The sequence below is a fragment of the Ictidomys tridecemlineatus genome, chromosome 2, assembly GCF_052094955.1.
Source record: "Ictidomys tridecemlineatus isolate mIctTri1 chromosome 2, mIctTri1.hap1, whole genome shotgun sequence".
Classification (NCBI taxonomy): Eukaryota; Metazoa; Chordata; class Mammalia; order Rodentia; family Sciuridae; genus Ictidomys; species Ictidomys tridecemlineatus.
This window is the reverse complement of record NC_135478.1, coordinates 44,992,207-45,018,952: the sequence shown is the minus strand read 5'-3', so window position 1 is coordinate 45,018,952 and position 26,746 is coordinate 44,992,207. Positions and strand designations below refer to the sequence as shown.

At 37.7% G+C, this 26,746-nt stretch overlaps 1 protein-coding gene across 19 annotated transcripts in view; it reads right to left on the bottom strand.

Moving 5' to 3' along the window:
• Positions 1 to 26,746, bottom strand: part of Erc2 (ELKS/RAB6-interacting/CAST family member 2) — an 873,922-nt gene that overhangs the window by 593,537 nt on the left and 253,639 nt on the right. For all 19 annotated transcript variants that reach the window (XR_013434457.1, XR_013434456.1, XM_078038390.1 and 16 more), the window contains one exon: positions 8,372 to 8,446. Coding sequence is in view for 17 of the 19 variants with exons in the window: in XM_078038390.1 (XP_077894516.1) it covers positions 8,372 to 8,446 (75 nt within the window). In the remaining 2 variants the exon portion in view is untranslated. The remainder of the gene's footprint in view (positions 1 to 8,371; positions 8,447 to 26,746) is intronic.

The window sequence follows — 26,746 nt, the reverse complement described above, 5'->3', positions numbered from 1 at the left end:
TTGAAATTTTCTTCATATATAATTATGAGGCCTTTTATGTGATAAAGACTTTTTTATGTGATAAAAAAGGTTTTATTTCTTCCTTTATAATTTTCATACCTAGGGTGTCCAAAACATTGTTGAACAGAAGTAATGGCAACAGACATTCTTGTCTTGTTTCTTATAGCATGGGGAAAACTCTCAGCATTTTATTACTAAATATGTTATTTTCGATAGCTTTCTTGTAGCTACCCCTTATTAGATTAAAAAAAATCCACCACTTCTAATCTGATTTTCTTAAAAGTTTTTTGGGGTGGATGGGGCAGGGGATAGATCTTATATTTATTAAATGTTTTGTCTGCATCTACTTAAATTATACTGATTCATTTTCTTTATCCCACTAATTGTGGTGAATAACATTGATTGATATCCAAACATTAGTCTGTTTTTACAGTCCTACAATAAACACAATTTGGTTATGTCATTTTTCACTAATGTCTTAGTTCATTAAGGTATTTTGTACCCATGTTTATTCAGGTTATTACTTGTAATTTCCTTTCTTATGATGTCTTTATTGGGCAGTAAGATCAAGTTTATGCTGGTCTCAAAAGCAGATGGTAAGAGTTCTCTTTCTATTCCAGAAGTCTCTTTATGAGTTACTTAATTTCTTCCTCAAGCATTTGGTACAATTCACTGAAGAAACAATCAGGACATGTAGTCTTTTTGTTTGGATTTTGAGGGTTTTTATTTCTTTTGATGGCAAAATTTCTAATTATATAATCATTTTGAGGTATATAGGACTACATGGATATTCTATTTCTTTTGCAGTTTTGACAAGTTGTATTCTCTAAAGAACTTAGCATTCACCTAACATTTCATTTCTATTAACATAAGATTGTTAATAAAATCTTCTGTTCTTAGTGTTACTATGTATATAGTTATGCCTCCCCTTCATTTCTGAAGTTGGTTATGTGTGCTGTTTCTAGTTTTCTCAATAATTGTAGTTAGGAGCTGTCATTGTCCTTAATCTCTTTAGAGACCACATTTGGCCATGGTGTTCCTATCTGCTATATGTTTGCTTTCAAGCTCACAATTTCAACTTTTATCTTTATTGTTCGCTTTCCTTCTAAATTCTCATGGTTTCTTCCTTCTCTCAGCCAAACTAAATAATGTGCTCTTCCCCAGACTCTCCTTAAACTTTCTAGCCTTCTTGTCTTTGCTACATAAACCATACTTCTTTACCAAAATCAAGACAACTTTTCAGTGGGCTGGGGTTGTAGCTCAGTGGTAGAGCACTTGCCTAGCATACGTGAGGCACTCAGTTCAATTCCTAGCACCATGTAAAAATAAATAAATAAAGTAAAGGTATTGTGTTCATCTACAACTAAAAAAAATATTTAAAAAAAGACAACTTTTCAAGACCCTCCTCAAATGTTACCTCCTCCAAGAAGCATTCCCAGCTTTCTTCTACTTGATATTCTTTGACTCCCCATAGCTCATCTTGCCCTTCTTAGGTTACTTTTATAACCTGGTGTACACACTTCTTTCTATTAGTACATTAAAGACTGAAGGTTCAGTTTTTCTGAAAGGCCCACCATGGATCTAGACACAAAATAGTTGCTCAGTAAACACTGGTATTTGTGATTTAACTTCAGGAGTTATATTCACACAAACTAACCGAATTAATAGCAGGCCTTATTAACTGGCAACTTAGCCAAACATTTAGATTCATTCATATCATAAGAAGACTTTGAGCAAAAAGGGAAAGAAATGTCATTTTTTATTCTTACTTGTTTCTAAAGGACAACCATATATCATCCAGAGCTAACATTTAACTTGACATTTTACTTTTTTTGGCCATCACTAAAAACCCACATTTTTCCCCTTGTTTAAGTAAAATAGTTTAAAAAAATTGTCCCATTTAACTTTTAAGTTGAAAGATAAGAAGATGAGGACATCTCCCAAAGGAAAAAAATAAGCTAAGGGATAATTCTGGTATCATAAATAGATAGTGCCCATCAAAAACACAAGGTTTTGTAAATTGGAACAATTTATCACTCCACACTGTTTTAAAAATGGGTTGGGGGCCTTCAGAGCAAGAATTAAAATTCAGAGGGGGAAACAGGGCATATGCTGGCTGTAAGATACATATTTGAAAACTTATTTGGAAGCTTGATAACAGATTCATATAAAATGCATCAGTATTGCCCTACAGCACAAAGTATAGTTCTGTGCCTATCAAAATACATCAAATAGGCATCTCTGGCTCTCTACCTTTTCTATGATGCAAAACTCAATGCACAATTTCCAAAATAAATGTTGAAAGAACAACCAGTTGAACCTACAGGCTATCTTCAGTAAAATCAGACAGGAGTTAAAGAGAAAACAAGAGCTTTGGGAAGAAACTTGTGCTCCAATTTTGCCAACTCCTTAGCAGTAGGATTTTGAGCAGGTTGGTTATTCTAAGTCACAGTTTTTTCATCTGTGGAATAAGTATGGTTATGAATATTCACAGATTTACTGCAAGCGCCTCACCCCCATGTGTGATAGTGCCATTGAGGTGTCAAGGGTGGTTCAGGTGGCATTGTTGCCATTACAGATACTGTCTTATTGCTATTATTTAATATCCACAAAAGGGACTGGACCATATTCTTTTATATGTATTCAGTGCTAGGGATTGAACCCAGGACCTCTCATACTACTCGGCTCCTCTATATCTGAACCACGAGAAGAGGGGCCATATTTTTTTTTTTTTTGGTACCAGGAATTTGAACCTAGGGACATTTAGCCACTGAGTCACAGCCCCAGGCTATTTTCAGGGTTTTTGTTTTTGTTTTTTTAATATTTTATTTAGACACAAGGGTCTTGCTGTGTTGCTTAGGGCCTCAATAAATTGCTGAGGCCCACTTTGAACTCAGGATCCTCCTAAGCTGCTGGGATTATAGGCTTGTGCCACCACACATGGTAAGGGCCATATTCTTAAGGCCTAAAAGCTATCTTGATTGGTTTCACTAGAAAAACCGGATTTGGATACACTTCCTAGAAATACAGCGTCATGAAAGAAGAAATCATTTTAATTATGACCCAAAATAGACTCTTTGATGAGCGAAGTAAACCAAAGTAGAGCCCAGAGCAAAAAGAAATATGGCAGCCACTTCATAGCATCTCTTCATAGCATCTCTAAAACCCAGGATCCAGTAAGTTCATGGAGGTTATTGGGTTGTGATGCACAGTCTAGTTTTGGGTTCAAACTCTTTCTCTTCCTAGCTGTGTGACCTCAGGCACATTGTCAAGCTCTGGGCTTCATGTTGTTCTGGTGCATCCCTTATATCCCTCATAGAACTGAATGGTTGAATTTAACCAAAAGATCAATAAACCTCCTACAGAAAACTTAACCCAATGCAGATCAGCCCCACAGAAAAGAGCTATCATCTGTGTGAGCACAAAAACAAGGTGCAGTTCTTAGTTTTTATCACAAAAGTCAACTTCCCCACCTGAATGCAAAGTCACATTCTTTCACAAATAGCATAGTTATACTTCAGCAGCTTAATCAAGGTCAATCTTGTGCTGCTTATTTGCTTATTACCCAGTTCCAGGAAAAAATAAAAAAGAAAGAAAGAAAAGAAAAGGTTGATGGGGACAAATGTCATTCAGGGAATACTAATGTCTAAACTAGTCACATGACTAGAAAGCTAAATACCCTCAATCCTTACTGTAGTTACCAACAGAAATATTGTTTCTTAGTGGCTTTAGGCTTGGCTTCTTTTTTTCTTGTTGTTGTTATATTTATTGGTCTTCTATTTAATGTTGTATGTTTTTATTAAATATTTGCTTGATACCCATTGCTTTTAAAACTTTACTGTAAAAGAAAATACATTACAGGAAAACACCCTAAAGAGAGGTAGATATTAATGAATTACAAGGCAGTCGCTCCAGTGACCCCCACCATGATCACTCCCTCTCTCCTATCCCCTCATTTTTTTTCTTTTCTTTCTTATTGGGGGGGGGGGAGTGCTGGGGATCAATCCAGGGCCTTGTGCATGCAAGGCAAACACTCTACCAACCGAGCTATGTCCCCAGCCCTCATTTTTTCTTAATGGGACACAGTAACTTCTAACTTTGCACTTCCCAACTGTCTTATATCAGTGTCCCTCTAGGGATTTTGTTCACGAATTCCATTTGTTCCTCTGGGAGGGAAGATGGGAACAATATCACCCCAGGTCTTCCATGACACCTAGGATGTCAGAGGCCCTAGCTTCTTAATCCACTTTAGTTAACAAGTTCACCAGATCAAATATATATTCTGCAACTTTCACCAAAATCTTTATGTCACTCATATATGTTCCATTTGATAAATTCTGCTGAAACTTTGATAATTTCTATTATGCTACCGGAAAGTTGTTTTCCTTGATGAATAAGCACCATTTTAATGGATTAAACAAATGAGAATGAAGGACCACCATGCATTCTTTTTTCAATCTGGCCTGTTAAGTTGGGAGTGAAGATTTATGCTTTAACTTAACAAGAACCCTTGTTCTAGAATGGGTTGGATTTTTGCTTTTTTAAAAAAACGTAACATTTTCCCTTCTCTTCCTTCTGTGGTTTATGGAGCTGCTGCAGCCATCTTTCTCAGATAGGCAGGGAGAAGCTGAAAGCTAAGATCAGAAATGGGATGAAAGAAAACAGGAGCTACTACTACCTTTTGAGCCTGAATCAGGCTATGCCTGAAGCAATAACTGACTTTTTCCACATAAGTGAGAGCCAATAAATTTCCTTTTGGATTTGGCCACTTTGAACTAGATTTTCAGTCTCTTAGAAGTTCTAACTAATAAAGAAAAAAAAAGCTTTGAGGTTATCTGACAAATACTGCCATTACTGTAATTCATGTTCTTTTTTTAATAAATGGGTAAAATTTTACAAATGAACCCAAGAAAGTGAAACTTTCGGACATCATGTTCATGTCATGTCAAATTTATAGCAAAAACAGGTTAGAAACACATTCTTTCAGAGTAATTAGCATTTAAGAAAAATGACAAAAGCCTTTTAACTGCCTTTCTTACTGACAATTGTCCCTAAGAGAAGAAAAGGGGAACTTGGTACAGAATCTTTAGACAGAATATCAAGAAAAGTTGGAGCATCACAACATCTATAAGCAATTTTATTTTTTTCAAGAAACACACAGTGTTCTAAGCGCAAATTTGGAACATACCTGCCAGATCAAATCAGGATCAAAATTAAAACTTGGAGATTCCTGCAGGAAGACAGATTACAAATAACTTTACTCACTTTGCTTCCTTTCATTTTCATTCAGGTGATTTTAGCCCCCTGGCTCAACTGGCTGGCAGCAGATGTCACTGACATCTGCAAGAGAACTACCTCTGCTTTGATGCAGGAAGGTGGCCTCTCAAGCATTCACTCCATGGAGACATACTCTCTCTCAACAATCCAAGTCTAGAGGGGTACACAGAGATCTACTAGAGCTACATGGCTGTGGTTTTAAATAGTGCATGGATTTAGGCAAGATTTTATAGACTTTCATAACAAACACCTTGCTTGAGTTGGTGCAAAGTGTGTAGGTGGGGATGATGGAGGTTCAGAAATTCACTCTTAGTTTCTCTCTAAGAAGTAAGAGACAAGTAGAAATATCTTGTCTCTTATCATCTCCCTGAAACCAAGGAGCTTTATTTACTCTAAGAAAACTCTTTTTAATTTTAGATTTTGCCACCACACTAGATGACGCTAATGTCAAGGCACAAGATGGCACTCAAGTTTACCTAAAGTTAAGATACAAGAGGGTCCCAAGTTTTATCTTCCAGGTTTAAGGGCCAGTTTGGTACTCAACTCTGAGGCCCACAATATTGGTTTTGAACATTTCCTCCAATTTCTAATGCATGAAATCGGATGAGATCACAGCCTGTCACAAGCTACACACATGGCCAAGAAGATGACCCTCCACCAGCTGCCTCCATAATTCAATTTAGGTGTGTTGAATATAGATGCTAATGGGACCCAGACTTCTCCACTGATAAAACAAAAGGTATTGAATTTGTAAATTAATAAGCACCAAAAAAGACAACAGAAAAACTCAAGCTGTTTCCTGACATATGCATAAATATATATATTTGTGCAAATATTGAGTTGTGTGTGTAGGTATGTGTGTATATGTGTGTATGTGTATATATATGTATGTATACACATACATATATACAAAAACAATTCAATTTTTTGCATTTTATATATATGTTTATATACATATATATGTATATATGTAGACACAGAAACATGATCTTAAGTCAAATGAAGATATATATATATATATATATATACGTATAAATCTGCATATATATGTATACATATATATAGTGATATATATGTATATATATCGACATTTGTCTTAAAAACATGTTCCTATGTCTACAAATCAGCATCACTAGAATACAATAAAAAGAAAAATTCTAGACTCAATTTACTGATAACATGTATATATGAATTTACCCTAATAATCATGTTTTCATTTTTCATGTCTTCCCATGTAGATGGCTTAAATGAGTGTTCATATTTACAATTTTTCTGTTTATTTTCCAATAAGACATGATGCTAAAAATAGTAAACTATAATCCAACAAAATTTCTACTTTTAAAAGTTACCAAAATATAGTTGTTTTGGATAGAGATATTGAATAAGAAAATACCCACCACATTAGGGGAGATGCCTCCTCCTGATTTCTCCAAAGATTCTTTTAAATTTACTTTTACTTTTTAAAAAAAATAATAATTTGGAAATATATTGTATTACCTCCACTTCTCTAATGCCATTTGTGTTGGGGACTGGGGAGGTGAATGTGGAGGTAGATGACAAGTAGGACTGAGCTACCCTTTGCAAAATAAAAGTCAAGTTTTCTGTCCTTCTGTCTTTTTTTCCTTTTTCTTTCTTTTCTTTTATCTTTCTTTATGTCTTTCCTCTTTTCTCAATTTAAATTTCAAGCTTGGTTGCAATGTGAAATAAGGATGAAATCTCAATTATAAACAAACCACCGTCCTCCAAATGTAGAATAAGTATCTTTTCAAAATAAGTTACAAAATCATATAAATTTAAAACAATTCATAAGCTACATCAATAGTTATTTTTAATCTTATTAGTATTTGTTATCTTCAATGATTCTTTTCAAGACAATTTGCTGAAAATACATTATGAGTGCTTTGACTCATGTAACCTTACTTGGGAGACATACAGTTTAAAGCCAATGTTCTATACTACTTACCCCCCCACACACACACACACACAATTCACCTGGATAAAGACAAAACACTATAAAGACTATGAAAAAAAATCCCAAGTCAGAATTGTACATTCTAAGAATTTTATAGTTCATGTCTGTTTCTTTTTCCCTAGGACTTGGAAATTTTGGGCAGACAAATCAAAATCATGTGTTGCAAGAAAGACAGAAAATTCATTATCCTATCAGCAAGCTTCAGAATGTTCTTGTAGGCCAATAGTGTCCAGGAAACTCTGAGTATTAAACACAAGTATGGAACTTGCAAGCTGCAAACAGCTCCATTACAAAGCATTTTTCTTAGTAGAACAATTTAAATCAAGAATTAGTTATACTTAAGACAAATATTTTAAATGTTTGCTTCCTTCTGGCAAAAAATGGAAGTAAAAAAATTTCCAATAGATACTGGACAAGCAACTGTGTTCCATTTAGATTTGCTTCTTAATCGCAGATTATAGCTTGGCCTTCATTTACTACATTGTCTTATACATACCCTAAATTCACTCAGAAAAAAAAATTAATTCCTTTAGTTTATGTCTATGCCTCCATTGCCAAATAGGATACTTTGTATTTAATAAATTATTGTTACCTCCAGACTTTTTTAAGGAGAAAATACTGGAGTCATAAGAAAGTATTTTTCTTTGAAAAGTAAATTTTGCTGATAGTATAATTCTAATTATTTTCTATTATGATGCATTTAAAATAGCTTCTCTTTTGTCAAATTCTAGTTACTCAAAGGTATCTTTTCATTGTAATATCAACAGGGGTGGGGGATTATTCTAGCTTTAGAAATTTACTTTTAAAGCACATTTAAAAAAAACCCAAAACCAAAAAACCTCCCTTAGGGCTAAAGGCATTTGCCATACTTTGGAAATGAACCCAGCTCCTTTCAGCCAAGGGATACTTGATACCTTTATTCTTTTGCCTAGGAAAGGCATCCTAATTAAAAGACCAATAAATTAAATGCACTCAGAAAGGCAAAAAGATGCAGAAGCAAAACACACACCAGGGTGCCTAGTGAAAAACACAAGGCTCCTTTCACATGTTTGTTAGGTACCATCAAGTTAGAATAAATTCACAAGGCACAGCTGTTTTTGAACAAATGTGCTCAGCTCCTACCTTCATTTCAATGACAGTCTGGAGAGCCTTCGTCTTGGCTGGCTCCGGCTGAAGTTGGCTTCTTCGATGTAATTCCTGGGGAGGAACACGATAGAAATAAGCCTGACGGTTCATCCTTCCGTTACACCATGTCCTTTACACAGTTACCACACAGCCCACTGGGTCCAGGTTCCCTGTTCATAGACATAAACAAGCCACAGGTGCCTCTTCCCCCACACTTTTCAGCATCCCTCCTGCCGGCAGCCTGCGTTCCGGTGAAAAGCTCCTGGCACATGCGCTATTTCTGAAACTTCCATCAATAATTAATGTCAACTGTGACAAAGCCAGCAAGTAATCATAGTCCAAATACTGTTCAACACTGGGGCTGATGCCCAGCCATCAAATCATAATTTACTAAATTACATTACTCTGTGCTCCCAACACAAACACGGCAAGGAAACAGAGGAAAGAAAATGACTAACGTGGTTGCAAATCCACTGCAAGCATGTCATTTTGCTAATGAGCTAGGTTTGAAATGAGCAATTGAAAACCATTTCAGTGCAACTGTGACACTTTTCAGAGAGATCTGATGAAACCCTGTGAATCTCTTGCTTCCAAATTTACAGTTTCCATCCTTGCTCAAAAAAAAAAAAAAAAAGCAACCGTGGGTGATGCTTATGTGTCACGATGCCAAGAAATTAAAACTGGCATTAATATCAACAATGTTAGAAGAGAGACACAAATGGTTAAAGCCACATGTGAACCCAAGAACTCCTGGAATAATGAATGTTTTTTGGGGGAAAGAGCAAACAACATATTTGCGATTTTCAGCTTGAAGGCTCACTTTTGCATGCTCTCCTCAAAAGAACAGTTTTGTCAAGACTTTGAAAAGTTGTCTTGGCAGAAGGGAGAGATAAAGATAAGGCTTGTTCAGGCCATGCTTTGGTTGTCTTACTCATTTATGAGAGTGGGGAATGACAGGAATAAAAAAAGGGCTCTTGCCTGCCCAGGCTGCTGGTACAGGTGGAGGAATTCCATTAAGATTTGTTTCTGCTTCCAAAAAAATAAATTTAGAGTCAATATGGAGTAGTTCTATGCTTTTAGAACTACTGGTTTACAACTACTGAAATGTTAAAAAAAAAAAATGGGGAGGTGGGAAAGAGGACTAATATAATTTCTAGCTTTTTCAAAGTAAGGGTATTTAAAGTTAACTGTCTCTACTACTACCATTTACTGTCACCACCATTTCATAAAGATAGGGCATATGAATGTAAAAATTACCATAACAACCAAATCCCACATGAAAAGAGAGCCCAAATAACCTTTTGATCACATCTTATTGTGTTGTCTTTTATGCCAGTGGCCTTAGAAATCTTGACCATGGACCAAGATGCACTTGTCCAGGGATCAGCACTAGGGAAATCATTCAGTCTGAAAAGATATTTTCTCCTCAAAGCCATTAGTAGTATAAACCAGCAATCTTATGGAAAACCTCCAATTTGAAAACCGTGCTTCCTAATTACATAAAAATGCTCTCACATCAGTTAGGACATTTTTTCCCCCTAACATATTCCTGGAAGGGATGAGGTCAGTACTATTGAACTTATTTTTTTGAATAGAGAAAGAGATCCTGTGTGTTTGGGAGGCCCTGGGCTGCAATGAGGTGGGGATATAAGCATGTATAGGTTCCCTGAAGATTGCAGAGGTTTTCCTGAAGGAGTGGTCTTCTAGGCAGTTGTCCTTTTTTAAGCACCTATAGTGTCCCTTGCAAGTCTTAGCACTACCAAATGAAGAAGATGTTCTATATGGTGAGTCCAGTGGGTTTCTGGTAACCATTTAAAAAACAGTACCCACCATGGCCAACTTCAAGTCACCTGAGTGGCATAACTGAATACAGAGTTGGGAAGTGCAATGATTTGGATATGGTTTACTTGTGTCCCCCAAAGTTTAATTTTTTAAGTATGGTTATGTGGGAAGGGGCAGGGCCCTTAAGAAATGCAGCCTAGTGGGAACTTATTAGGTCATTGGAGACTGCCCTCAGAAGGGATTAAGGTGTTTTTCATGGGACTCTGGTTAGTTTTCATACGAGGGTTTTTATAAAAGAGCAAAACTGGCCCCTCCCTACTTACTCTGTCTTCCTGTCTCTCCATGTGATCCTTCCTGCTCCTATGCACACCTACCATGATGTCCTATAGCCATAGGGGCTCTCCTCAGAGCCAACACCAGGCTGTTTATACTTTTAACCTCCAGAACTATGAGCTAAATAAACAAGTACCTAGTGTCAGGCATATTGTTATAGCGATGGAAAACTGATGGATAATGGGCACAATAACACACCATTGTGTAGTGTTTTCTGCAGACACAACATATGTAATAACCTCAATATCCTAGATAACAGTAATGTAATTAAAAATTAATGAGTTTTGAGTTTTCATGCAATTTAATTATGAGTTTCTAAATTTAATTTGTAACATTAGTTGGCAGAACAAGTTTCAATCAGCTTTCATGAATCAGAACAACCCAGTTTTAGTACACTAGGGGGTAAATCCTAGGAGGACTTCAATGAACTTCATAAAAAGCTGCTTAGCCCTCAACATCACCTGCAACATTGTTGGAGTTCTCTGAACCAATACCATCTCATAGAAGAGAACATAGAAAATAAATCACTCAGAATTTTTCTATAGTAAGTGGTAGAAGAGAAATAACTTTCACAGATCATGAGGTCTAATATCAAGTGGCATCCAAATTATACTCAAAAAGAAAGACTGAGAAATAAAATCCATGATAAATTTATACCATGAATACTGTTCCAGAATAAAAATTATGAGATAATTTGAGGAGAGAGGTTAAGCTTGCACAAAACAAGTAAAAATAATCAAGAACCAACTAGGCAACAGAGTGAAAATAAAAAACATAGGGTAAAGGCATGTGCTATTATAATTTCTGCCAAAAACAAAAATATTGTTAAGGAAAATTGTGCAATAAAAAAGCCAAACTTATGGCAATGGTTTAGCAAAAATGGAAACAGAGTTCTCTTTTCTAAAATTATACAAATTCTATTGTAATATAAACCAACTCAAAATCCAAACGGGGCCCTTGTCCTCTGTGTCACTTCTTTTAAAGAGAGGGGGGTGGAGGGAGGAATAATTCTAATTTCCTTAACTATCCTTTAACTATCCTATTTAAGGATAGTTAAAAAATTCCTAAGTTGTCAAATAAAGAGGATTATAACCTAGTATCCACACTACATGGAATGTGTAAAAGTCCAATCTAAGACTTTTGTCCACCTCTAAGCACTAAACATAATTAAATAACAATGAAGAGGGAAAAATGCTCACTGTGCCTATGACAGAGGATCAGCTGCCCCAAAAAGATTGATGCTTCTCTTTCAAAGAGTAGAGTTCTTGCCAGGAAGCCCATCACTACGGCCCACACACCTTTGTATCTAGATGGGTTTTATTCCTGGCCAGAGGAATATGGAGAGAAATGAAAAACTTGCCTTCCATAGAAACTTCCCAATTAGTCCTCCACCCTCCCTCTTGTCTGCTGTCTAGAGGTAAAGGACTCCAAGACCCAAGAAGACAGCAAAGCCCTAAGATAAACAGAGCCTGGGTTCCTGAAACACTATTTGAAAAGGCTGTTGACACTTACACAAGATGGGGGTATGAGTGAAAATTAAACTTCTAATAAGTCTCTGAGCTTCCAGCCTCTTTCTGTGAAAATCCCATATCTCTGCTTTAAAACCCTATCAGTTCTGTATTGTTCGTTGCTTTTGAATCACAAAAGAGATTTAGAGAAAGAGAAAGAGATTGTAGCATATGATTGCTTGCCAAATTTTTCTAAATAGATAGTAAGATAAGTTGGCTGCTATATGCTCTAACTATCCCTAACTACCTCAGAGAACCACCCATTGTGCACCAATCTTAACTCATGGATTTCCCTAGGAGCACCTGGTGTTCTCTCACACAGGAAGAACAAGATTTAACTTATTCTGATAGATTTCAAATGATAGTATTAAGTCATCAAATACAGTGGCACTTAAAAGAGATCTGTGACCCAGAAAACCCTTAAGAATCAATTGGAATGTGCAGATTTTCTCCAGAAATGGGTACATAAGAATGCACATAAACAAAATGGTATGTACCATTTTTGTACAGGGATTGGCTCAACACGCCAGAAACACTTTGATCTAAGAATCATTTATTGATAGGGAAGAACATGTATCGGGAGTCAGGAGCCTGTAGTTCCAGCCTGAGACCTCAGGCATTCCTTTTCCAATCTGTACGGCTGGCAGACAGGGGGCGGCGGGGGGCAGTCTAATGCCCTTCTAACCTAAGAATATCAGATTTTAAATAGGTAGCTGACCCTGAAATGCTAATCTCTGGCTGATATTTCTAATTATATCCAATTCTCAGTTTTAAAAGCAGAGGGAAACATTAAAGAAGAAAACTGGCAGCATCACAAAATAATATGCCACTCTGACACTGATCTCCAGATCATATATAATTTCATGTCTAGGTTGGCCATAGCTGGTCTAAAACTGCCAGTCAATTTTGGGTGATCAACAAGAAACTGTATCAATAACCTAGAATTTTGAGTATGAAATATAGGGTAGCTCATCAGAATGACATTTCTTGGCACTTAATTAGAGTCTAGAGGCTAGTGAGTTAATTCAGATGGATACCAGCTTTCAAGACAAGCCTGGCAAAATGTTCATCCATACTATACAGTTTCTTCAGTAGACCAAAACAAACAAACAAACAAACGCTTAATTTTCTTTCCAAAGATAACTCCATTATTGTTCTGGAAATCTGCTGTGTAACCAACCACCACATACTTAGTATCAGGGTATCATACCACCACCATTTTATTCATACATTCCAAGTTAGGAATTTATAAAGCATAGAGTAGGGATTGCTCATCTCTGTGGCATGATGTCTGGAGCTTGTGATAGAGAGCACTGATGAATCCATTATTAGGGATTAAATAGTTCTTTGACTGGAAAATCATTTGGAGGCTGGATTTAACTGGAATTCCCAATATGAATACCAACATACAACCTTTCTGTGTAGCTTTGGCTTCCTCACAGTATGTCAGGCTCAGGTCAATCCAACTTCTTACATTTAGGTGTTGAAACTCCAAGAGAAAGAGTTCCAGAAAACAAGCAAGAGAAAGCATGGTCTTTTATTACCTAACTTTGTAAGTCCCATTGGATCATTTCTGCCCTATGCTCCATATGTTGAAGCAGTCAAAAGCATGTACAGATTTCAGGGAAAATTGTCAAAGAATTTGAAATCATGTTTTTAAATTGACAATCTTGGGGACGGGGAAGTAGCTTAGTGGTACAGCACTTTCCTAGCATGTACAAGGCTCTAGGTCAATCCTTCATATGTGCGCACATAGGTGCACACACACACAACTGGTGAAGTTAATAGGAAAGTTAACCCTATAATCTCAAACTCACTTCAGTCTTAGGATATGGCAGATTCATATATTCAAATTATAAGTTGATATAGAGGATAAGGGAACACAGTTGTAAACCAAACACACCAATGCCTCAGCCCTCATGGGATTTTTATTCATGATTACAATGCGGAAAAAGGTACAATTTTAAAAGGAGACTAAGCTACTTTGTTACAAATCTTATGAGGGAAAATAAATCAGGAATGTGGGATGGGATAGACTAGGGAGGGGCAGATTAATTGCAAGTTTAAATAGTCAAGGAACGCTTCACAGAAAGGTGACATGTGAGCAAAGATCTAGAGAGAATGAGAACTACGCTGTATGCTTATTTCACACAGAGGGAACAGAAAATGCTGGATGTGTGGCTAGACCTGCATGAGGGATAAGGAAAATTTTTTATCAAATAAGTGCAAGTTGGAAAATGGTGAGAAGTTGGGCCACAATTTGGAATGCACCGGGGACAGTGGTTTTCCCTGAGAAAAACAGGAAGCCATTGGATGGTCTGAGCAAAGGCAAAACATAATAGGGGACACATTCTCAAAGAACTGCACCAGCCATTGAATTGCAGTAAGGTTTTAGAAGGGTGATGATAAGGACAGAACCAAAGGAACTAGCTGGAATAATCCCAGCAAGGAATGCTAGAGCTTTGGAACAGGGCAAGAGAGTGGAGGCAATGAGGAGTTGAATTTGCATATGTTTTGAAAGTGAGGCTGACTTGACTTCCTGATGGTTTGCCTGGGGACCAGACAGACTGAAGTAAAGGATGGCTCCAGGGTTGTTAGCCTTAACAGCAGGAAGAACAGAGGTGGAAGGCCAAGATAGGAAAAACTCAAGGAAAAGAGGCAGGAGTTATAGGAACCTATAATCTGGTTTAGCATGCTATTAGCCATTCAGGTGAACATGTTGAGCAAGCAATTGCATAAATAAGGGAAGAAGTAAGAGAGATAATTACAAATTGTGGAATCAGTGAATAAATGTCATTAAAAGCTGTGAGCCTAGATGAGATCAACTAGGTACTGAGCATAGAGAGGAGAGGACTGATCTCCAGGGCACTCCAACTCTAAAGGGTCTGAGAAGTGAGGAGGAGGAAAGGAATAGCCAGTGACGTACAAAAAGAATGAGGAATGGGGCAAGTGAAGACACTGTGTCCATTATGAGGGAGTGACTGCCATATTAAATGGTGCTGAAAGGGCAATCAGATGAGGTCAAGGAACTGATCACTGGACTTAGCTGAAGTCATGAGTAATCTCAACTAGAACAGTTTTGGTGGACAGTCTGAGTGAAGTCTGCTTGCAATGTGTTGTGGGAGGAAAGGGAAGAAAAGAGAACCTCTGGCTACTGTATTTGAACAGTGTACTATTTAACTATTCATTTATCAATAGTTTAGATATGTATACTCAAGTTCATAACAATATTATAACAGTAGTCAAAAAGTAGAAGCAATTCAAGGGTCAAGTCATTTGAATTAATGAACAAAATGTCATATATACATAAAACGAAATGTTATTCAGCCTTAAAAAGGAAGGAGTCTTTAACATCTGCTACAACATCAATGAACCTTAAAGGCGATATTAAGTGAAAAAATCCAGTCAATAAAAGACAAATACTGTTTAATTCCACTATATGCAGTACTGAAAACTTATAAAAAGGATGATTCCAAAGAGTAGTTGGGAGGAAATGGGAGATTGTTTAATGAATATGGAGTTTCAGTTTTGGAAAATGAAAAAGTTCTTAAGATTGGTTGTACAACAATATGACTACTTAATATATATGTTAAAATGGTAAATTTTATATCATATGTATTTTACACTTAAAATAGAACAGAAACTGTTGAAGTCCCCCAACCTTCTTCATCTCTACTCTTCCAAACATCTTAAGGGGAGTGTCTTTCTCATGAATGGTTCTATGCCTTTATTACACATGTGTTTCTTTATAATAGTATCATGTTAATAACACAGTGCACGGTTTTGTAATTTTCCGAAATACCAGCTGTCCTTATTGCATTTTGGTTTTTGCCTTAACAATTTTCTGTTATTACAATTTATCTGTATAAATAATCATTTCCTACTCTTTCCCCCCATTTTATAGTGTTTTACTAAGCCTCCCAGTACATGGGGGAAACCCAACCCTATTTTAGGCCTCTTAAATATACAATAATTTTCTTCCTTCTGAAACATGTTTATTCCTTCAGTTTGGGATAATCCTCCATGCTTTTATGCTGTTTTGTATACAGGAGTCATCAAACTGTAGCTGACAAGCCAAGTCCAGCCCACCGCTTTTTTGTTATTGTTGTTGTTTTTAAATAGTTTTATTGGAATATTGCTATGCCTACTCATTTACATACTGCATATCAATACTTTCATGCTATAGTGGTAGAGTTGAGTAGTTGTGATAAAGACCAGATGACCTGATAAAGCTGAAAATATTTACTTATATGGCCCTTTACATAAGTTTGACAACCCCTAGTGTAGGATGTCTTTAATACTCTTTCTAGCAATGTAAGGAAAGACATCTATTCCTCAAGTGGTAGTTCAAAATTCACATTTTTTATATTCCCTTTATAAGGTAAAGCCTAAATATCTTCCCCTTCACTGTAGAATGGACTCAATAATTCACTTGTAACAAACAGAGTGACATGGGTGACTTCTGTGGCTTGGGCATTAAAGATATTATAACTTCCTTCTTGTTCACATCCTTGGATCACCTATTCTGGCCAAAGCCAGCTGTCACACTATGAAGCTATCAAGCTGTCCTATGGAGGGGCTCATGTGACATGTAACTGAGGTTTCTTGACAACAGCTATGCAAAAGAGCCATCATGAAAGTAGATCATACAGTCTAAGTCAAGCATTCACAGAACTAGAATCCCTGTTCAAGAGTAACCATAATGATTATTACCATAAGCCACTGACTGCAGTAATTTGTTATACAGTCATAGATTACAAATATGTTCCAAGAAGGTCATTAGCTGACCTTCTGGACTAGTCTATATCCCATGCCTTCATATATATTCTCATAGCATTGTATACATGTTCTTCATATCATCGAATACAACTAAAGCTTTATACTAATTTATAAAATTGCATATAAGTGACTCACATCTGTTTCCACTATTGGGGGTAAATTCCATGAGCACCAGGACTCTCTCTGTGCATTATATTCCCAGCAAGTAATATAGTGCCTGCTGAGGATAGATACTCAATAAACATTGAATGACTACTTAAATAGCATAGTATAAATGAGATTGTACTTATAAGCCTCTAAGTCCTACAGTACTCTTGAGCAAAAAAAAAGTCTGCTGTAAAAGATGATAATAGCTAATAGTTACTTGTACATTGCTATGCACTAAGCACTCTAAGTACTTTATGAATATTAATGTGTTTAATTCTTAAAATAACCTCCTCAGGAAGGTACTATTATTATCATGATTTTTCACATGAAACAAAAATAGAGAAGTTAGTGACTTTCCCAAGAAAACTTACCAAATTGCACTGCAGTGATTTCTCCCAGGCAGTCTGACTCCAGAGCCTATGTTACTGATCACCATGCTATTCAAATCATGTCTTTACATGTTTAGGCACACAGAACTGGGGGAAAAAAAATTTCCCAAATATATTCATCTCTCTATATCTGTGGGTTCTACATCTCTGAATCTAACCAACCACAGATCAAAAATATTTAGGGAAAAAAAAGTGTACTGAACATAAAGACTTTTCTTCCCTGTTATTATTCCCTAAATAATACATTATCACAATTACTTACATAGAACTCACACTGTATTAGGTATTGTAAGTAATCTGGAGGTTAAACTATATAGGAGGATAAGCCAGTACCATTCTTATATAAGAAAGTACTTGGATTTTGGTATTAATAGGGTCCTGGAATCAAAATTGTGCAAATACTGAGAGATAACTATATTAGCATCCTTTTAAGTCTTTGACATACAAAGCATTTTAAAATAATCTAAGATATTTGAATAGGGCCAAATCAATAGTTATACTGAACTTTGGATCCTATAGGCCTCCATTTCAAGACCCCATGAAGTATTTAAAGATTGATCACATACCGGGCCACCAAGCAAAACCTCAAACGGATTCTAAAAGGCAGATGTGTTACAGGTCACATTCTTTTCTATATAAGAAAGCAAAAAATTAATAATGCTATCCCCTCCATCTATTAGGAATGGGAACTTGGCCAAGTTGCTGAATTTTCTCTTCAATTTGCTTGCTAGTATCATAGATACCTAATGGGGTGGTAAAGTTGAGATAAGCTTGTGAAATATCCAACTGGGCTGGCATACCATACACACTCAATAAATGAAACACCTTTATTACTGTTGTTGCTCTTGAGTGGTATTATGGTTCAGTTATGACATACCCCAAAAGCTCATGTGAGACACAATGCGAGAATTTCAGAGGTGAAATGATTCATTGTGAGAGCTGTGACCTATTCAGTGGATTAATTCACTTGAATGGATTAACTGTAGGCAGGCAGAGGGTGGCTAGAGGAAGTAGGTCACTGGGGCATGTCTTTGGGGTTTATATTTTGTCTTGGATGAATGGAATTCTCTCTTTTTCTTTGTTTCCTGGCTGTCATGTCTTGAGCTGCTTTCTTCTGCCAACCTCTTCCACCATGATGTTTTGCCTCATCTTGGGCCCATAGCTATGGAGTTGACTGACCATCGACTGAACCTCTGAAACCATAAGCTCAAATAAAATTTTTCCTCCTCTAAGTTGTTCTTGTCAGGTCTTTTGGTCACAGCAACAAAAGCCAACTAAAACAAATGGTTGTTAGTCATCCTAAAAGCATAGTAGAAATGTAGCCTGGCAAAATGCCTTCTCTGCCCACTTCTTCTGGGCTATGATACTGGTGATCACTAATGCACTACCACTAGATATAACTGAGTAATATAATTCAAGAAGTATCTACCGAAGACCCACTCTGTGCCAAGTAAAACACAATCCTTGCCTTCTGGAGCTTTTGTTGTAAAGCATGCATTCTCAATGGAGTTGGTATCATACCCAGAAGATTTAGGAAACAGCAAGTTGTCCACTGTTGTTGGAAAAGAAAGAGTGATGCAGAGAATGCTTTATAATGCTTTGCCCACCTTTATATTCCTCTATTAGACTCCTCTCTTGTATTCCTGTGTGAGCTGAAATAACCTCTCCAAATCTTATTTAGAAATGAAGCTAATAAATGCGGAAGGGGTAGATAAAAGATCTTGGTCTTACACAGGAACCTTCAAATTCTAAAGACAGGGAAATAGTTTCCATAGAAATACATAAATGTGATATAAACTTACCAGTAAATTATTTTTTTAGTTGCATACACACATAAAAATGGAAATTTGGGAGCTTAAGACTATATGATTTGAATCTACACACATACGTTTCCACCTCAATTTGTTTTAATGCATAACTTGGTCTTTATACTACAGTTGCATTAAAAATTTTTCTCACAAATATGTCTTGGTCCTTTACATGCTATGATACAGACAAATTAATAGAATGAGATACCAGCTTCATATAATTGGTAAATTGTGTTGGTAGTTTCCTAAAAGAGACAATGTAGTTATTCAATTTAATAATTACTGGGCACCTCATATGTGCTGGACAATGCAAAGATAAGAAAAAAAACCCACCACCTCAGGCCCTAAGAAGCTTGATTATCTAATAGAAAAGTGAACACATAACTAGAATACAAGATCGCAAATGTTAATCTCAACATGAACAGCAGCAGCCACCACTTACTACATACAGTCCTGTGCTTTCCTTCCCTTTTGGTTTGATAGCACAGCATCCCTAGAGGGAGGAGTTACCACCCCCATGGGAAAGGCACAGACAATCAGACTCAGAGAGTTAAATAACACGCGCAAGATCACAGAGCTAGTAACACTTGAAGGTGTGACCAAGGCCTGTCTGACGCCTAAGCTCACACCTTTAATTACTAACATAACACTTGGTTTATATTGCTATTTGTAGTCCCTTCATGCTCTGCAAACATCTAAGATTTTAACAGGTAACTAAATCTGACTTCTGGTTTGTTTCTTAGTTCGCTTATAGGACTCTGTCATGGGAACAACATGACATGGAATAGAATGAGAAGTTAAAACCCAGACCTGATGACAGAAGGAAAGTTATGGAAAGCTTCATGGAATAGTACAGGAGGTACTTAATCTTAGCCCACCTTTACATTCCTCTTGTACTCCTGTGTGAGCTGAAATAACCTCTCCAAATCTTATATATAACTAGTGTTTTTCTATTCATTTGAGAACATAAGCAACATTTGACTCTTCCTATGCTGATAGCTCTCCAATTACTAAGCAGTCACTACCCACTCTTTCTCTCATGACAGTGTCAGGTACTCTTACCAGCATCCTGAGCATAAACCCCAACCTGTGTACCTGATCTCATCAGATCTCAGAAGCTAAGCAAGACAGGGCCTAGTTGGTACTTGGGTGGGAAAACACCTGGGGATGCTGGGTGCCACAGGCTTTGAGCATGACACTAAGAACCACAGAGGATTTTTTTCCCAGGTTGTGAAAACTAATAGATTTCCCAGCTGGATTTTACCACTGCGTTGGAGTTGTGACTCTATTTTACCTTCCATTTTTCCTGTTTGAACTAGAATGTCTGTTACTGTAATTCTATTCTTGCCTCAGCGCTATCCTTTTGGGAACAGATATCTATTTCTTCAGTTTCATAGGCCCACTGATAGAGACTTGTACCCCAGGAGGTGTACTTAATGGATTATATCCAGGGTGTCTTTCATACAAGAGATCATTTAGAAGATAGGACTTCAGAACTGATCAGAGTTAGATGAGATTTCTAGAATTTATGTTAATGCTGTAATAGGATAACCATTGGGAACTGGGGAATGGGATAAACATACTTATCATGGGGGGATATAAATCTCTGAGAGTCAAAAATATATTGTAATAGGCACAAATAATTCCCTTATCAAATATGTTCACCTATTTCCAAAACCTGTGAATGTTACATTATATGACAAAAGTTTTAAGTTTAAAGACATTAAAATAAGGAGATTATCCTCAATAATCTAGGTGGGCCCAATCTCATCATATGTGCCTTTTAAAAGCCAAGAACTTTCTCTGATTAGAAGTGAGGGTGATGCGGCAGATGGATGAGAGAGATTTTTAGCATGCAAATGATTTGATGTTGCCATTTCTGATTCTCAGGTGTAAATACATGGCAAGAACCATAGGAGTCCCCTAAGAAGATAAAGTGGTCCCTTGCTGATAGCCAATAATAAAATGGGGCCCCTAAACCTATGAATACAAGCAACTGGCTTCACCTAATAATCTAAATGAGTTTGGAAGCATAACTGATCTCAAAAGCTTTGATTTGGGACCTGTGAGACTCAGGAGTGGAGGATTCAGTTGGGCTGTGCTATACCAGGACTTCTGAGTTAACAAGCTTGTGTGAATTTAAGCTGCTAAACTTGTAATAGTTTGTTAAGGCGGCAACACAAAATTAATATAATGTGGCTCATTTTTCAATAGCTTTGGGGCATCCTTGTAAGGTAGTTTTTTCTACATTGAGCTGAAATATATTCCCATAAAATGTCCACACACTGGACTCATTCAAGAACATAAAGAACAAACCAAGTTCACCTTCCATAATGACAGCTTCCTGATCCAAAAAAAGTCTTTCTTATTACTAAAGAGTATTATTCTATCTGTCTTCTATCCATCGTTTCTTACACAGTGTTGTATCAGACACTCTCCGCAATCCCCTTAGTCCACTTCTATGTCTCAGGTCAGATTTCTAAGAGGCAGTGTCCAAGATTGGTTCTTTTTTGCAAGTGATTTATTAGGGGAAAACCCAAAGGGGAATCTATAAGGGAGGGAGAGAAGCCATATAGAGAAGCAAGTTAAGCAAGGGTGTTGTTGTATTTCAAATCCAGTCAGAGCCTGAGTCTGTGGGGAGCTACATAGAATGAACCATGCTGCAGTCTGTCCCTTCTTGAGTCAAGGGGGATAGGATTCCATGCCCCTACTCTAGGCAGCCACTGCCTATGTGCTGTCAGGCACTTCAAGGCAGGAAGAAAATTTTCAATCCCTTTACTGACACACCTCCAGTAAAGGTGCTAGGTGTGAGTCACTGACAATAGCATCACAGGCACCAGAAAGTGAATACATCTGCCCAGTAAAGGGGGTGCTATCATCTGTTGTAGTCCAAGATTCAGAGGATATACACAGAACTCTAGGTACAGTCTAAGCCCACATGAAGTAAGTACAATAGGAGTCCATTTCTCTTATTTTAGATCAGTGGCATTAAAACTTTCATTTTAGCCATACAATCTTTCAGATGTGTTTTCTTCCCAAATCCAACGTGAGATATGCATATATATTCATTCTCTCTGTCTTGTCTATCTGTATGTCTGTATGTATCTGTGCCTGTCTCTAATTAATTAAGCATCTACTATTTGGCAGACACTGTGATGGGTCCTAGAGATAGGGAGGAATTAAGACAAGCATGTTTGCTGCCATCAAGAGGCTTCCTGCCTGGTGTAAAGGCAGTCAGAAAAAGGTAGAGAAAGAAGCTTAAAACTACAAATGCACACAAGTAGTAAGTGTTATAATGACAACAATAATGAGAACACACCGAGATAGAAAAAGAGAGGGAAACACAGGTCCACATAAGGTCTGCTCCCCAAACATGTGATAAAATGCCAACTTGCTAGTTTTGCACTGAACTATCAGTTAAGAAACTTTATTTTCCTGTGCCATTATCTCCCTCTAAAATTTAATGTGGTAGTTAGGGACAGTCCGCCAGAGAGGGTAACATTCAAATAAAAACCTGAGGATGAGCAGGAGCCAGAATGTGAACACCCATAAGAAGAATGATCCAGGTAAAGGGAACAAAGAAGTTTAAAAAAAATGTAGATCCTCTATAACTACTAGGGTGGCAAGGGGAGGAAAGGGCTGGAGCCCACCCACTCAGTCCATTACAGGGACCCCTAAGCTATCTTCTTAGAACTCCAGGGTTCCTCAAATACCACATGAAAACTTCCTTCTGGGTATCATACTTTGAGTCACAGATTCTGAAACAAGATTAAGAAAGTGTAACTTTCTGTCTGTGGGCCATTAGGGACCACCCAACCATCATTCTGTTTTCCTGGATCTTTCTCTTCCCACCAGGCCTCTTCCTTCTTCAGGACTTGAAGGCAGCATGAGAGGGAAGGCCTAGCTGCTTCACAGCTCCAGCCAGAGGGCCCATTTTAGAGATGCCAGCAGGGGATGGCATATGAATCAACAGTATGTTCCCTGTACACCCCCACGGTCCAGATGGTTGCAGATCACAGGAGTAGAGGGTGGTTCCTACGCAGATGACTTCCCTGGCTGGAGACATGTGCCACACTTCAGACCATGAGGAAGCACAGTGGTAGTGGTGATGGTGGCGACATTTATACAGAAAAGGGCAGTCTTTCATTTGCTGCAGACTGTCATTTCAAATACTCGTCTGTAACAGAATCGTACAGTATAAAACACTGAGGGTTTACAAAACTAGAAAGTACCATTAAAACTTGCTGGTCTAACTTCTCACTTTCATTCAGCTCCTTCACATTCCTGAGTAGGTCACTAAGATGAAGCTCGAAAGAATTCACATGTGGGCAGTCACATTTCTATGAAGCAGCTCTGAAAGTTAAAAGTTCTCTCCTTAAATACATTAAATCAAAACCTGCTCCCTCCAACTCTTTTCCCTTTGGACTAGGTCTTCATTATGTAGGATTTAATAATACTTACACTGGCCATTCATGGCTTTCCATGTCCTGAACATTGTGCTAAGTACTTAACATAAATTTTCTCTAACCTATACCCCAAACTTAGGAGGTAAGGATTCATCCTATCCCTGGTTTTCAGAAAGAAACCTGAGCCTCAGGAGTAATGGAGCAGCCCAAGACCAGAGCATTAAAAATCAAAGCTAATATTTGGACCCACAATCTGTTATTCTCCAAAACACAACCAAATTCTTGACATGTACACTGTACAGCCCCCAGAGAACAAATCTTTTTCATAAGATAATTCTCCTAGTATAGAAATCTATCCCGCCTTCCTAAGTATTTTGTGTGTGTGTGTGTGAAACACCTCTAGGTTCTTCAGTCATTCTAATTTTTTTTTAGTTGTTGATGGACCTTTCTCTCTCTCTCTCTCTCTCTCTCTCTCTCTCTCTCTCTCTCTCTCTCTCTCTCTCTCTCTCTTTCTTTCTTTATGTGATGCTGTGAATCTAATTGAACCCAGTGCCTCACACATGCTAGGCAAGTACTCTATCACTGAGCCACCACCCCAGTCCTTGAGTCACTCTTAGTGGAATGTAAGAGCTCAAATAAGAACCACACTGGTGACCCATCTCTGGAAAACCTCCAGTATCTAATCTTCCTAAAACACAGTGCCAAAAACTGGTCATTCCATGCACAGTCTGACAATGGCAGAATCCATGAAATCCCTCCTTCCATGTTTACTTAAGCAGTGAAAAATTGAGTCAGTTGTTTAGATAGCTTTGAACTGATGTTCTGCATCAATTAAGAATGCTCCTTTATCAGAAATGGTACATCCCTAAATGTATGGAACAAGGTAAGCAGTGCAGTATAAGGCAGTGCATAAAGAAGCAGGGAACAATCCCCCCCAGAGAACTGTCTGACACATGAGCGGTCCTTGGTATCCCCTGTGGAACTTCCAAATATTTGGCTTGCAGACACAACAGATGAAGGCTTTGGGGCCTTCATTCATATACTGAACTGGAGCTTTAGGGTTGCAGATGGTGAATAAAGCCAGTTGATGGTGCCTGCAAGCCAACCCTACACCTGCTCTAAAACCTTACTGGCTAGCCTTCAAAGCAGATTCTATGCAAGTCTGGATTATTGTCTTTGTTTACCCTTATTATTTAATAAAAAGTAGTGGAAAACTAGAACAAAAGGACTGATATAAGTGAGAACAAGCACAAGCCAGAGGATTAAGACAGGTAGGATTAGTGAATTCTGTAGTTAAAAATGATTCTTCTTTAGCATGAATCTGACACTTCAGCCAGGTAACTAACTCCTTTTCAGATATGAGGCTCAGTAACAAAATTATCAATGCTACCAGAAAGTGATCTCTAAAGATCATGTCAATAATATAAAATATAATGTTGCATTTTAGAACTCTTCCACATCTCTAGGAACAGTGGTCTCTTTCTCCTAAAAATCATGTAGATGTAATTACTGTTTTTTGAATTCCAAACCCCTTCTGGCTCTGCCACCTGCCTAATATGAAATCTAGGACAGCGTGCTAGACTTCTCTATAGCTCATGGCCTCATCTGTAAATGGGGATAATAACTACACCCATCCCATTGGGTTGTGGAGATGAAATGGTTACCAGGTGTAAAGCCAGCTGGTAGCAAACAGTGCCTAGAAGTCAGGCACCTTGGGAGTATAATAGACATCAGGCATTTAATGTTTAATATTCAATTGTATGATTCAAGTAAAAAGCTAACACCTCCTCACAGTCTGGAGTCCAGATAAGCATTGAGAAACGTCAACACAGGAATGACAGGGAACTGGAAACAGAGCACACAGAGTCTGCAAAGAGGCAGAAAGAGTCACAGGGAGAAGATGCCCAATAAGGCAGATGGTCCCTTTTTGCAGAGGTGAGAGGCAGCCTAGGTAGAAAGGCCAACAGGTAGACTTCTGGCACCAGCAGAGACCTTGCTGGGCAAGCTGGCAGCCAAAGGCAAGTAGGAAGGCAGCAGAGGGGAATCCCAGGGAGAGCTTTGGGATCCTAGGTCCTAATCTAGAAACAAGAGAAATAAGGTCCTAAGCCAGGACCTGTACCTAGAGGAGCTACCCTATAAACTGTAAGTGGGCAGTCTCACTAACCTAACCTCTACCATGTGGCATACCCTTTGGCAAATGGCTGAAATAATAGTACCTAACATCCGTTGGCAAGTGCTCTGTCTAAGCCTGAGCCAGTTCAGGTCTTCTTCATACTCTCTCTCATACAACCCTCACCCTGTAACTCCATGAGGTCCTATGATTATCCTCATTTATAAATTAGGGGAATGAGGCCCAGCAAGGCGAAGTAACTTGGCCGAGAGCTCAGATAGCCCAGAGTTGGTTGGATGGATAGATGGAATAAGGTAGCAATGATGTCCCAGACCTGAGGTGGAAACCATTTCCTAGGAAGGAATTGAACATCATTCCCATGATAACTGGTCCAATGTTCTACCAGTGCAGTCACTCTTCACATATCCCCAACACAGTAACAAGGTCCTAATCCCCCAGGATGTCCTTTCAACAGAAAGGACATTCCCTTCATTCATTGTCATTTTTCAAAGGCCCAGTTCAAACCCCATCTTCTGCACAACACTATATGTGCACACACATGCACATAGTGTTCTCTCTTCCCATCTTGGACTTTACTTTTATTTCTATTAGAACATTGACAATGATAGTCAATATTTCAGGATGATTCTCATGTACCAAATGCTGTGATAAGAGTGTTCTATGTCCTTTTATCTTCATAATTCTCCCCATTTAAAGGCAAGAAAACTAGACGACTAACCTAAGACAACACAATTCAGATTCTTCAGCCTGTCTTCTTTATCATTATAACCCAGATCTTTCCAACATTCTTTATTTATGTCTTCCACAAGCTCTGGGACAGCTAGGCAGAATGTGGCACCCAGATCCCTATAACTCCCCCATGCCCTGCATATGGTTGTCATCCCCCACTATTTGCAAAATTTAGTTAACTTCCTTAAATTCCATCCACATTGAAGCTAATGGTCCTAACACAGCTTGTTGTGCAGTAAATGCTAATTATGAGATACAGAAGATAAACAACTACCTGAGAAATATTGTATATAATCCCATTTGTATTCCATCCATTTATTTCTAGTCTTTTGTTCCAGAAGTTTAAAGCAATGTTTAAAC